Raw genomic sequence first — 13,313 nt, 5'->3', positions numbered from 1 at the left:
AACTTGATATTGAGTCCTGAAGGCTGCAGGGTTCCAAAGCAGAAAATGAGATGCTATTCTTCACGCTGGTGCTGAACCTCACTGGAGCACTGCAGTAAGTCTGAGACAGAGATGTTCTCCACGGAAAATAGTGGTGTGTTGAAGTGGCAGGCAACTGGAAGCTCCGGATTGTTTTGCACACAGAATGTAGGTGTTCCACAAAGCAGTTGTCCAGTCTGTATTTCACCTCCCCACACCCCCACGGCACGTTCCCATGTAATTGCAGTAGGTGTAACACCTGCCTGTTTACTTCCTCCTTCCTCACTGTCCAGGGCTCCAGACACCTTCCAGATGAAGCAGCAATTTACCTGCGCTTCACTTAATCTAGTCTACTGTATTCGCTGCTCAGAATGTGGTCTCCTCTACACTGGAGAGATGAACCTACACCTACATTCTGTCTGTAAAGGTGACCCCCAACCTTCCAATTGCCTGCCACTTCAAATACCATCTTGTTTGCTGGCCAACATCTCTGTCTCAGGCTTGCTTCAGTGCTTGCTTCAACAATTTTAGGGCTTGAGCCCCTACTGCCATGTCTTTCCCCTGCCACCATACACCAGAACTTCTCATCACATGGGCTGATGTCATCACATTTTCACCTACTAATGGTCCTCATTAACAGCTTTTCCTTCTCACAGGCTCACCATTGTCCATTCCTTTGTCTGTCATCTGCGGTTCTTTCTGTCTGGGCTCAATCTCCACAGACCATTTACTCCTTCTCTCTTCCCCCATCTTCAGCATATACAAAACAACCTCAGTTATCTGAACATCAGTTATCCAGATTTCAGATTATCCGAACAAGATCTCAAGGTTTCATAAATGCTTCCTTTGTTTATCAGTTATCAGATCAGTTATCCAAACACTCAGTTATCTGAACAAAATACTCCCCGCCCATCTTGTTTGGATAATTGAGGTTGTTCTGTGTACCACCTTTCCCTATCTGCAATTAGCGCTGATGAAGGGTCACTAGATCTGCAACATTGACTGGGCTTTTCTCCACAGATGCTGCTAGACTTGCTGAGTTTCTGCAGTGATTTCTGTTTTTGCGAATGATAATAATCTTGATACCCAAAGAAAATGAGTGGCAGGAAAAGGAGGAGTTTCTACAATGCATGCAGCTGTATTATTTTTTAATTCAACAGAAAGCTGTATTGGATCTTGTTTTGGAAAATGATGTGAGATGAGTCATAATGTAGCAGCTAGAGGAATGTCTTTGAAACAGTGATTCTTTTGGCTTTCATGAATCAATATTTCCTGGACTCACTACAGTGCTGGTTGATCACACTCACATCAGCCATTTTTATGGATTAGGTAGGGGATTTTAGTCAGTTACCCACTTTACCACTAACCCATCTCATTTGTCCAGGCTAGAGAATGATGCAAATTTAAAAATCAAAGCTGAACAAAGGTAAAAGGTATATTTCAGAAAAAAGGGCAATTTCAATATGATTAAAAGGATCTTGTTTACCAATGTTCTTCAGGGAAGGAAATCTGCCATTCTTACCTGGTCTGGCCTACTTGTGACTCCAGACCCATTCTTAACTGCTGTTTGATCAATAAATATTGGCCAAGCTAGTGACGCCCTTATATCATGAATGAATTAAATAAAAATAAACCTTTTCGTTAGACTTGAACAAAAATTACTAGATATGATAATACACAATGGGTAAGTTTAAAATGGAAGGTATTTAAGGTGGAAACTAAGCATAGTCCTTCAAGCACTAAGTGTTCAACAGAAGTTAGAATCCCTTGAATGAGTGACAAGATTGAAATGTAATTAAGATTCAACAAAGAAGTACATCATTTATCTAGGACCCAAAATATAAGTAAATTCGAACTGCATGTAATTATTATAATTGCAGAGAAAAAGAAGCATGTAGAAAAGCTCCAACGAGGGGTAAAGAGTGTCTGCTGGGATTGTGAAAATATTGGGCAAGCGCTTAGATTAGATTAGATTACATTACAGTATGGAAACAGGCCCTTCGGCCCAACAAGTCCACACCGACCCGCTGAAGCGCAACCCACCCATACCCCTACATTTACCCCTATACCTAACACTACGGGCAATTTAGCATGGCCAATTCACCTGACCTGCACATCTTTGGATTGTGGGAGGAAACCGGAGCACCCGGAGGAAACCCATGCAGACACGGGAAGAACGTGCAAACTCCACACAGTCAGTTGCCTGAGGCAGGAATTGAACCCGGGTCTCTGGCGCTGTGAGGCAGCAGTGCTAACCACTGTGCCACCGTGCTTATAAACACATTAAAATAAAAATAAGTGAAACTTCAGCAATGTGAAAATGGAGATGAAATCACAAACTATGTAGGGGATGAAGAGATGTTAGAAACACTTGCCTCATTTATTTGAAGGCTGTGACAATGACACTCTCAGAAAGGGAACAAGGGCAGGAGATGGAGCAAATAGATGCTTTGGATAAGATAACCAGTCAAATTAACATCAACAAGATGTGAAATTCAAGAGGCCAGATTATACAATAAATCTAATACTCTTCTAGAAAGACATGGATTGTTACAACCAGGCAATATTGATTCATGAAAGCCAAGTTACATCCAATGAATCAGATTGATTTAGTTGAGGAATGACAAGTTTGTACTGATTAAGAAAATGCAGTGGATGTTGCTTCTCAAAAGATTTTTTACAAGGTGGAACACAGAAGGCTATTTGATAAAATTATATGAAATGTCATTAAAGGGAGAGTAGCACCGTATCCAGAAAAGTGACTAAAAAGCAGGGAACCAAAATGTGATGAATGGCTGTTTTGGGGCTTGAACGATATATATATTCCACCAAGGTGCCTGTGTAGAATTATATAGAAGTTAATTAAACCCATCTCAAATTTGAAAAGATTGGTACATAAGAGAATGCTCCAGTGGTTGGAGTTATTCCTCACTTCTCCCCATTCCCCCAAACTATCTTTCTTCCACTGTATCTATACTAAAGTTAATCCACTCCTTTCATTCAGGAACACAGTCATGCAATAAACTGTTATTGTCACATCCTGTTGTACAGATTATATCACGACTCATGCATATTCAATCTCCTCTCACCTGGTACTCCCTCTCCCCAGTGCTCTATTTAACTAACTTTATATCTGCTAGCTTCCTCACACTGTTCACTCTTACACCCTCCCCAATACATCTGTATTTCTGAAGCTTCACCGTTGTCTTTACATTGATTTTTATCACCTGAGCAATCAAGCCAACAAAAATCTGTTGTCCATCTATTCAAAGTTCTATCCTCCAAGGATATCTGGATCGCCACCCAGATTTCTTAATTCAGGATTTAAATTGAGTTTTTAATTGCCATTCAGCATAGATCAGCAATCAAACCTAGCAGCATTTTTACATAAGTCTATTCAGTATGCAGAAATTGTAAAGGTTAAATAGAATAGAAGGGCAAAGTAAGGTAAGAATAATTAAGCAAGAAGGGACTAATTGAATAACTGCTGTCACAGGCATAATGGGATGAAAGATCCCCTGTGCTGCTTCATTCAATCATTCAGTAAATTATACAGATCTCCTAATAGGCAGAAAATGTAACAATTAATGTTTATATTTATTCTGTTACTTTACGCAAGTGATGGGAATTCACTGGGGACTCATTCATGCCAACATATGTAGGTGGTTGAGTTGGGAGATACATGCTTGTCAAAAGTATTTTATCTCTATAAATAAATGCTTATAAAAATATGTGAATATTAACTTCAGGGCTATCCACTGCTGCTTAGAATATTACAATTTTACACTCTGATTTTAAAAATTAACTCATTTCATTGTCACAAAAAAATGGATGAAAGGCTTGCAAGACACATGTAACTTGTTTGTTCAGGGTTATTGCCAATGAATCGCTTTCACCCTAATCACATCTTCGTAAACATATTTGTTTTCTTTTTCTGCAGACATACATTGGCACCATCCTTTTATCTGTGAATCCATATAAAATGTACAACATTTACGGGACTGATGCAGTGTTGAAATATAAAGGGAAATCATTTGCAGAAAACCCACCGTAAGTGCCCAACAATAACTTCAGTACAATTTGGGGAACAATCGAAGAAGGTGTACAGACTGAATGATCTCACTGATGCAGCAATTTAGGTGCTAAATGCCAAGGGAGTACAAAGTTAAAAATCACACAACACCAGGTTTAATTGGAAGCACACTAGCTTTCGGAGCGACGCTCCTTCATCAGGTGATTGTGGAGGGCTCGATTGTAACACAGAATTTATAGCAAAAATTTGCAATGTGATGTAACTGAAATTATACATTTAAAAATTTGATTGTCTGTTAAGCCTTTCATCTGTTAGAATACAGTGATAGTTTCACTTCTTTCATGTGTAAATCACAAACCCTTTTTTTTTTAAAAGTTGCATTCTCGGGTTAGCTGTTAACAATGGTGATAGCTAGACAATATGTTGAAGGTAAAAACAATACTGCAGATGCTGGAAACCAGATTCTGAATTAGTGGTGCTGGAAGAGCACAGCAGTTCAGGCAGCATCCAAGGAACTTCGAAATCGACGTTTCGGGCAAAAGCCCTTCATCAGGAATAAAGGCAGTGAGCCTGAAGCATGGGGAGATAAGCTAGAGAAGGGTGGGGGTGGAGAGAAAATAGCATAGAGTACAATAGGTGAGTGGGGGAGGGGATGAAGGTGATAGGTCAGGGAGGAAAGGGTGGAGTGGATAGGTGGAAAAGGAGATAGGCAGGTAGGACAAGTCCGGACAAGTCATGGGGACAGTGCTGAGCTGGAAGTTTGGAACTGGGGTGAGGTGGGGGAAGGGGAAATGAGGAAACTGGTGAAGTCCACATTGATGCCCTGGGGTTGAAGTGTTCCGAGGCAGAAGATGAGGCATTCTTCCTCCAGGCGTCTGGTGGTGAGGGAGCGGCAGTGAAGGAGGCCCAGGACCTCAGCAGAGTGGGAGGGGGAGTTGAAATGTTGGTCTACGGGGCAGTGTGGTTGATTGGTGCGGGTGTCCCGGAGATGTTCCCTAAAGCGCTCTGCTAGGAGGCGCCCAGTATCCCCAATGTAGAGGAGACCGCATCGGGAGCAACGGATACAATAAATGATATTAATGGATGTGCAAGTAAAACTTTGATGGATGTGGAAGGCTCCTTTAGGGCCTTGGATAGAGGTGAGGGAGGAGGTGTGGGCGCAGGTGTTAGCCTCCTGTGTTCTCTGTCTATGACCTGATGTTTAGATTGATTCTAATCTAAAAAGTGAGATAACATAGTTTTACATAAATTCATGCAGTTTTTGAGCTCAGAGTTCTACATGAATGTATGCAGTTTTTGAGAAAGTGCAATGTAACTCTGCAAGTACAAATTCACCCCACAAAATATATATGTGCATGTGGGTCTTTGTCTGTGTGTGTGTGTGTGTGTCTGTCTGGGCTGGGGGTTGTGAGTGTGAGAAAGTGTGTGTGTGTCCGTGTGTGTGTGTAGTGAGTGTAGAGTGTCTTAAGTCTGTGAGGGGGTGCATGTGGGAGTGTGTGTGTCTATAAGGGTGTGTGTGGGTGTCTGTGTGCGCGTCTGTGTGTACCTGTGTCCGTGTGTATGTGAGAGTGTGTGTGTGTAGGAATATCTGTGTGTGTGTAGTGCAATGGTGATCACCTGTAATGTGACATGAACCCAAGGTCCCGGTTGAGGCCCTCCCTATGGGTACCGAACTTAGCTATCAGGCTCTGCTCGGCCACATTCCTCTGCTGCCTGTCCCGAAGTCCACCTTGGAGGATGGACACCCGAAGGTCCCAGGCTGAATGTCCTGGACCACTGAAGTGTTCCCCAACTGGGAGGGAAACCCTCCTGTCTGTTGATTGTTGTGCGGTGCCCATTCATCCGTTGTCGTAGCCTTTGCTCGGTTTCCCCAATGTACCATGCCTCCGGGCACCCTTGCCTGCAACGTATAAGATAGACAACGTTGGCTGAGTCACATGAGTACCTGCCATGTACAAGGTGGGAGGTGTTCCCACGCGTAATACTGCCACTATTACGCGTGGGAACACCTCCCACCTTGTACATGGCAGGTACTCATGTGACTCAGCCAACGTTGTCTATCTTATACGTTGCAGGCAAGGATGCCCGGAGGCATGGTACATTGGGGAAACCGAGCAAAGGCTACGACAATGGATGAATGGGCACCGCACAACAATCAACAGGAGGGTTCCCTCCCAGTTGGGGAACACTTCAGTGGTCCAGGACATTCAGCCTCGGACCTTCGGGTCACCATCCTCCAAGGTGGACTTCGGGACAGGCAGCAGAGGAAAGTGGCCGAGCAGAGGCTGATAGCTAAGTTCGGTACCCATAGGGAGGGCCTCAACCGGGACTTTGGGTTCATGTCACATTACAGGTGATCACCATTGCACTACACACACACACAGATATTCCTACACACACACACTCACACATACACATGGACACAGGTACACACAGACGCGCACACAGATAAACACACACATTCCCACACTCACACATGCACCCCCTCACAGACTTAAGACACTCTACACCCACTCTACACACACACCTTCTCACACTCACAACCCCCACCCCAGACAGACACACACACATACACAGACAGACAAAGATCCACATGCACACATCTATTTTGTGTGGTGAATTTGTACTTGCAGAGTTACACTGCACTTTCTCAAAAACTGCATACATTCATGTAGAACTCTGACCTCAAAAATGAATTTATGTAAAACTCTTTTATCTCACTTTTTAGATTAGAATCAATCTAAACATCAGGTCATAGACAGAGAACACAGGGGGCTAACACCTTCAACATATTGTCTAGCTATCACCATTGTTAACAGCTAACCGAGAATGCAACTTTTTAAAAAAAGGGTTTGTGATTTACACATGAAAGAAGTGAAACCAACACTGTATTCTAACAGATGAAAGGCTTAACAGACAATCAATTTTTCAATGTATAATTTCAGTTACATCACACTGCAAATTTTTGCTATAAATTCTGTGTTACGATCGAGCCCTCCACAATCACCTGATGAAGGGGCGTCGCTCCGAAAGCTAGTGTTCTTCCAATTAAATCTGTTGGACTATAACCTGGTGTTGTGTAATTTTTAAGTTTGTACACCCCAGTCCAACACCGGCATCTCCAAATCATAGCCAAGGGAGTAGTTAGGGCTAGAACTGGCCAGGCTGACTGCTGATTGCTACCTTGCAATCAGTGCTAGCAAGTGGTATATTGATGGCAGAGTCCAGTTTGGCTACCTTGATCCTCCATGTATGGTTAGCCTGCTAATACCTTAGGAATGGCTACTTGCTGACATACCACCAATATCTGGACCTCCCAAAGCTCAGAAAAGGAGAGGAGAGAAATAGGGGAAACATGTAAAAGAAGAGCAATGAGACCTGCTCCAGAAGGAATTGGCATCCTGTGGCTCAGATTAAGTCATGTCTCCTGATTGAAAGGTGTGACTAGCAGTATTGACAAAAAGAAAGTAAGTCCTGTTGTATTGCAATATTACAATGTTTAGGGATTACCATACTCTTGTGTTTTTGTTGCAGACATCTCTTTGCCGTTGCTAATGTGGCCTATTCAAAAATGGTTGATGCCAAACACAATCAGTGCATTATAATCAGGTAACAAGTTTTCTGTTTGACATTGAGTTCTTGGCTTAAGGTTGAGGCATGCAGACATCCCCAGAATCCACATACGGATATTCAATTATCCAAACTCAAGATCTTGTGCTTTTGATAAGCATTGGTAATTTCGCACTGTCAAGAGCCAGGAAATGTAGTAATTCATTTATGTATGTATATATATATATTTATTTCTTATTCTTCCTTGGGATATCAGTATTGCTGGTAGCAAAAGAAATTTGGTCTATCACTAGTTGTCCTTCATGAGATGGTGACAAGCTGGCTTCTTAAACGAATGTTGTTCATCCATTGCAGGTACACCCATAGTGCTGTCAAGGGAAAGAATTCCAGTCTTCTGATCCAATGACGATGAGATAACTGCACAGAGGCTGGTGTCCCATCATCAAGTCATCCTTTATTTACTTGTGTACAGTACTCTAGCTATGGCTAGCCAGCTTAGAGTTCAGTTGCCTGAACTGAGCAAATTCAAATCTCCTGGTTAAATTTTTATTTCACCTATTTTTCTAATCAACCTGTTAAGAGATGTCACTGCACACCTCTGGAGCAGGTGCGACTTGAACCCGGGCCTCCTGGTCCAGGGTAGGGACACTACCACTGTGCCACATGAGCCCTTCTCCTTGTTATATTGGTCAGCAAAGGCTTTCCTGATTGGCCCAAGTTAATAATCCCAATCAATGACCTCATAGTCAATGAGGTCATCCTGGTTCTAATCACTACAATATGGCAATCTAATCAGAAATAAAATCAGTAATTGCTGGCAAAACTCAGGAGGTTTGGCCGCATCTATGGGGAGAAAGCAAAGTTAACATGTTGAGTTTCATTCTGTTACAGTATGACTGGACTTGAAGCATTACTTCTGCTTTCTCTCCAGATGCTGCTCGGTCTGTTGAATTTCTCCAGCAATCTCTGTTTTGGTTTCAGATCTCCAGCATCCACAGTTCTTTCCTTTTTATAAGTCAGGATGATGTTTTACTTGGTGGGGAAACTTGCAGATGTGCTGTTCCCATGCATCTGTCACCCTTATTCATCTAGCAAACATCCTACTTTGTAATGGAGGGAAGGTCATTGATGAAGGAACTGAAGACCTAAGATACTGCCCTGAGGAATTCCTGCAGAATGATCTGAGGCTAAGATGATTGCCTTCAAATAAGCACAACCATTTTCCATTATGCTAAAGAAGATTCTCATTGACTTCAATTTTGCTGGGGTCTCTTGATTCAACACTCTGTCAAATGTGGCCTTGACATCAAAGGCAGTCACTCGCACTTCAGCTTTGGAATTCAGCTCTTTTGATCGTGTTTCGATGAAGGCTGTATTAGGAACTGGAGGTGAACAACTCTGGCAGTACTTAAAATGAGCTTCAGTCATTGTTACTAGTGCATAAATGCTGTTCCACAGACACAACAATAACCCTTCAATCATTTTGTTGATTATTGACAGTAGGCTAAGGCAGTAATTGTCTGGATTGGAGTTATCCTGTATTTTGTGGACAGGACATACTAGTGCACTTTTACAAATTGTCAGGTAGATTTCTCTATTATGGATGTATTGGAACAGTTTGGTTAAGGGCTTAGATCTTCAGGAGCACAGGTTTTCAATACTTAACAGGAGTGTTGGCAGGTACCACAAGATTTTCTGTAATACAGTGCCTTCTCAATGTCATGTGGAGTGAATGAATTGGTGAAGACTGGCATCTGTGATTATGGGACTGTCGAGTTTAGATCTTCCCCATTGGTTGCAGCATTACTTTGCTCTGTCTATCACATGCTGTTTGCTCTGTTTCATGTGCTTCAGCACCACAACACCTCATTTTTAGTTTAGCTTGGTGGACCTCCTATCATTCCCTCCTGCACTCTTCATTAAACCAGAGTTGATCTCCTGGCTTGAGGATATTAGTAGAATGTGGGACATATTTGAGATTACAGATTGTAGTTGAATAGAATTCTGCTATTGCTAATAATCCACAGTGACCAACAGATGCCCAGTGTTTTGCTGCTGGATCTGTTCTGAGTTCATCCTATTTACTATGGTGGTAGTACCACGAAATGCAATACAGGGTTTCCTCATTTTAAAGATGGAACTTTGGTTTCACAAGGGCTATGCAGTTATTATCCCTACAAATGTTGTTATGAACAGATGCAGGTCTAAAGGTTTTATTGATTAAGACATTTTGGTTTTTTTTATTGTTCCCTTGCCTCTGCCATAGCTCTGTATGTCCTTTAGGATGCAAGCAACTCAATCATTATTAGTACTGATACAGAAATATCACCCTTTCTGTCCTAAGAAAGGCAGCCAGAAATTCCATCTCTCACATGGATACTCAGTTTCCTATCACTCTTCCCTACCTCCATCCTTTCCAGTTGGTTGGAAGTGAATGGGAGAGATTTCCTTTGGGAACAGGGGTTTGTGGATCAGCTCATAACCATCAGCCAATATGGCAGACTGTCTGCACCAGTCCCTCTCCATTTCTCTCAGTGCATTCTTATCGAAAATAATTTGAATTCTTAAACTCTTCAAGGAGAATTATTTCATGACGATTTTCGTAAGTGATTCTATGTAAAGTGTCTGTAGTCACTGGTCAAGTATAAGCTGCTTATGCTTTTCAAATTCCATTTAGGTCTGGTGACATCTGTTCCTCAGGATTTGGAAGTTTTGGCCATAAGTCTCCAGCGCTAACTAGTACGCACTTAAAATAGTCATTTTTTGCTATCTCATTATCAGTGGCACTTTCTCCAGGCAAGAGAAAGTGAACCTCATGAGCTTTCCTTGAAAACTTACTCTGGAATAAAAGGACCAATATAGGACTGGTCATTTTAGCTCCTGTGCTACCTGCTCAAAAGAGATAAAGAGAAGGCTTTGACCTCTGCCTCATCAAAATTAACAATTAAATGAGTAAACTGAATTGCCTCTGCCTCTGCCCTTACATCTGAGCCAGTGATGTCTTCATGCCAGGATTCCTGCCCCTCATCTCACGGCACGGTGACACAGTGGTTAGCACTGCTGCCTCACAGCGTCAGAGACCCGGGTTCAATTCCTGCCTCAGGTGACTGACTGTGTGGAGTTTGCACATTCTCCCCGTGTCTGTGTGGGTTTCCTCTGGGTGCTCTGGTTTCCTCCCACAGTCCAAAAAATGTGCAGGTTAGGTGAATTGGCCATGCTAAATTGCCTGTAGCGTCAGGTGCAGGGGTAAATGTAGGGGAATGGGTCTGGGTGGATTGCACTTCAGTGGGTCGGTGTGGACTTGTTGGGCTGAAGGGCCTGTTTCCACACTGTAAGTAATCTAATCTAATCTCAAACTGTCTTAGTTAAAATTCCTCTTTTGCCATTTTGTCTGAAATTCTCCCCCTCATCGCCTTGCTATTTCCTCTATGTCCTACTCCTCTCTATCTCTTTCTTCTTTCTCTTTCTCTTGCTGTGTTTGCCTCTGTTTCTTTCTTTGCCTTTCCTTCTCTTCTTCTTGAAATTCTAATTTCCTCTGCTCCAAATGTAATTTCTCTACCATTCATCTCATCATCCTCAGTTTCCACCTGTAAATTGTTGATCACTCCTATTAAATGTTGTGCTTCCTGGCTTTTGGATGAAATTCTAATCATTAGTGCCTTGCTAAATGTTGTAACTGTTCAAGAACTTTAAAATCATCAAAAATAACTTCCCCTAATTCTGCTAGGAATCTGTATCTAATGCAGACATTTCTATACTGCAGCACTGCAAATCCAAGAAAGCCTTTTGCAGTTTTTAAAAATAAAATTAAAGTGGTAATTTGCCCACTCTAATTCCTTCCTTTCATCTGTTGGCTCAAGTCATGAAAATGAGCCACAAGTTGTTATGATTAGTCTCGAAGGAAGGTTCCCTGATTCCAGATAAGGTACCCCTAATTATTAAGCTTCTGGGAGAGCCGGGTTGAACGTGCTCCCCTTCTTTTTTTTCACCTACCCTTTCAATTATTTGTCACAAGGTTAAAGGAACGCTCTAATATGGATACCTTTCTCCCAGGCCAAATGAATTCATGTTTCTCAAGTTATCAACTTAACTAGGCTTTCTTCGGTTAGCAGAATAGCGAGTTTATTAGCGACAAAACATGAGAAGAATTAGTAACGCAACACAAATGACACAGAATAGGAATAACACAAGAAAGAAAGATAAAAGATTAAAAATATATGTATACATCAGTCTTTGAGTGATATGTGAAGATTTGATAATAGAACTGTGTGGTTGTTACAGTGGATGGTACATTTGGTATTCCATTTAGTGTTACATTTGGTGTTTGAACAGTCAGTTTTGAAATTCTTGACTTTGCAAGATGGCTAAAATCCTTTTGTCTGGGTTCCTTTCAATGGTGACTGGCTGTCGGCACTCTGAGTGTAAGAGTGACTTTTCTCTTTCTTTAATTGTATTGCAGGCAGGTTTAATGGATGTTCTCAAACCTTCATAGCACATAAGTCCACACATTAGACCACTGGGCTACTAACACACACAGACCACGGGTTGTAGTCAGTTTTTAATCCTGTTTTTTATATATTTATCGAAGAATAAAACACAAACATGTCTGTAAGAGATGGCTTCCTGCTGAGGTGTGCGAGGGGAGTGGGACGGCGTAGACAGCCTCTTGTTATCGCTTCATTTTTAGTCTTTCTGTTTGAAGTTTGTCTGACTGGACAGGTATGACGATCCATGGATCACATTCAGAACTCTGCTAGCCAATCATTTAATTTGCGTTCACAGTCATCTTTTGGCTGAAACAGTCTTCTTTTTTGAAAAAATAGAATCAAAGTTTAATATATCCATATGTATTTCAGGATTCTGATCTCTCAAGACAATATGGCAAGGCAAAAGTAAAAACACTTATTGTGTTTCTTTCTATTTTTGAAGTGGTGAAAGCGGATCAGGCAAGACTGAAGCCACCAAACTGGTCCTCTGCTATCTAGCTTCTGTGCACCACACAAAAAAAGACAGTGCAACACAACAGGTAACTTGTAGTAGCATTTGATCAGTTTCCTTGATGATTACCCTTCTGAAGAAACTGTTTCTAAATGTTAGATACCAAGTTAAATTCTTTGTAATCTTTACATGTGAATCTAGCTTCAATGTCCTTATGGTACAGTAGATGTTGCTGCACTTTAGTGGCTGTGGTAATGCCATCCTCACGTCTTTGCTCATGGAGGTATTTTCCACAGAGGAACTAGTTACCAGGAACAGGTATATCATAGTGAATGTCAGGTCACTAAAGGACCTAATCTTTTCTGGGGATTCTACACTTTACATATGATTATTCTTCATGCACCAGTCTGCGCAGTATAAGCAGTTGGTGATTTGGGTTTGAAGTAGCTCATAGGTTGATTTAATATAGTCTAGCAGAGGAAATGAAACAGCAAATCATTAGCAACAGTTTGCGTAGATCTATTTCCTCATTAATTTCAAGTCATTGAAGCTAATTGGCTACAGCTAATTCTACATGCTATCGAAAGTCAGTTACATCAGGAGATCAGGCACCTCAGAGTTTGGACAATATTGCAACAGATGGGAAGGCAATGACCTAGTGGTATTATCGCTGGACTGTTAATTCAGAGACCAGATAATGTGAGGACCCTGGTTCAAATGTTGCCATTGCAAATGGTGGAATTTGAATTCAGTA

The 13,313-nt window shown here is 41.7% G+C and overlaps 1 protein-coding gene across 1 annotated transcript in view; it reads left to right on the top strand.

Moving 5' to 3' along the window:
• LOC122560691 (unconventional myosin-XV) overlaps nt 1–13,313 on the top strand; it is a 158,382-nt gene that overhangs the window by 12,275 nt on the left and 132,794 nt on the right. The window contains exons 4-6 of the mRNA XM_087998065.1: nt 3,959–4,068; nt 7,586–7,660; nt 12,551–12,647. Coding sequence (XP_087854191.1) covers nt 3,959–4,068; nt 7,586–7,660; nt 12,551–12,647 — 282 coding nt within the window. The remainder of the gene's footprint in view (nt 1–3,958; nt 4,069–7,585; nt 7,661–12,550; nt 12,648–13,313) is intronic.

Source organism: Chiloscyllium plagiosum, unplaced genomic scaffold (assembly GCF_037043375.1).
Source record: "Chiloscyllium plagiosum isolate Xiang-an unplaced genomic scaffold, Cpla_swu_hap1 HiC_scaffold_20, whole genome shotgun sequence".
Taxonomy (NCBI): Eukaryota; Metazoa; Chordata; class Chondrichthyes; order Orectolobiformes; family Hemiscylliidae; genus Chiloscyllium; species Chiloscyllium plagiosum.
The sequence above is the reverse complement of the archived record's forward strand: the minus strand, read 5'-3'. Positions and strand labels throughout refer to the sequence as shown.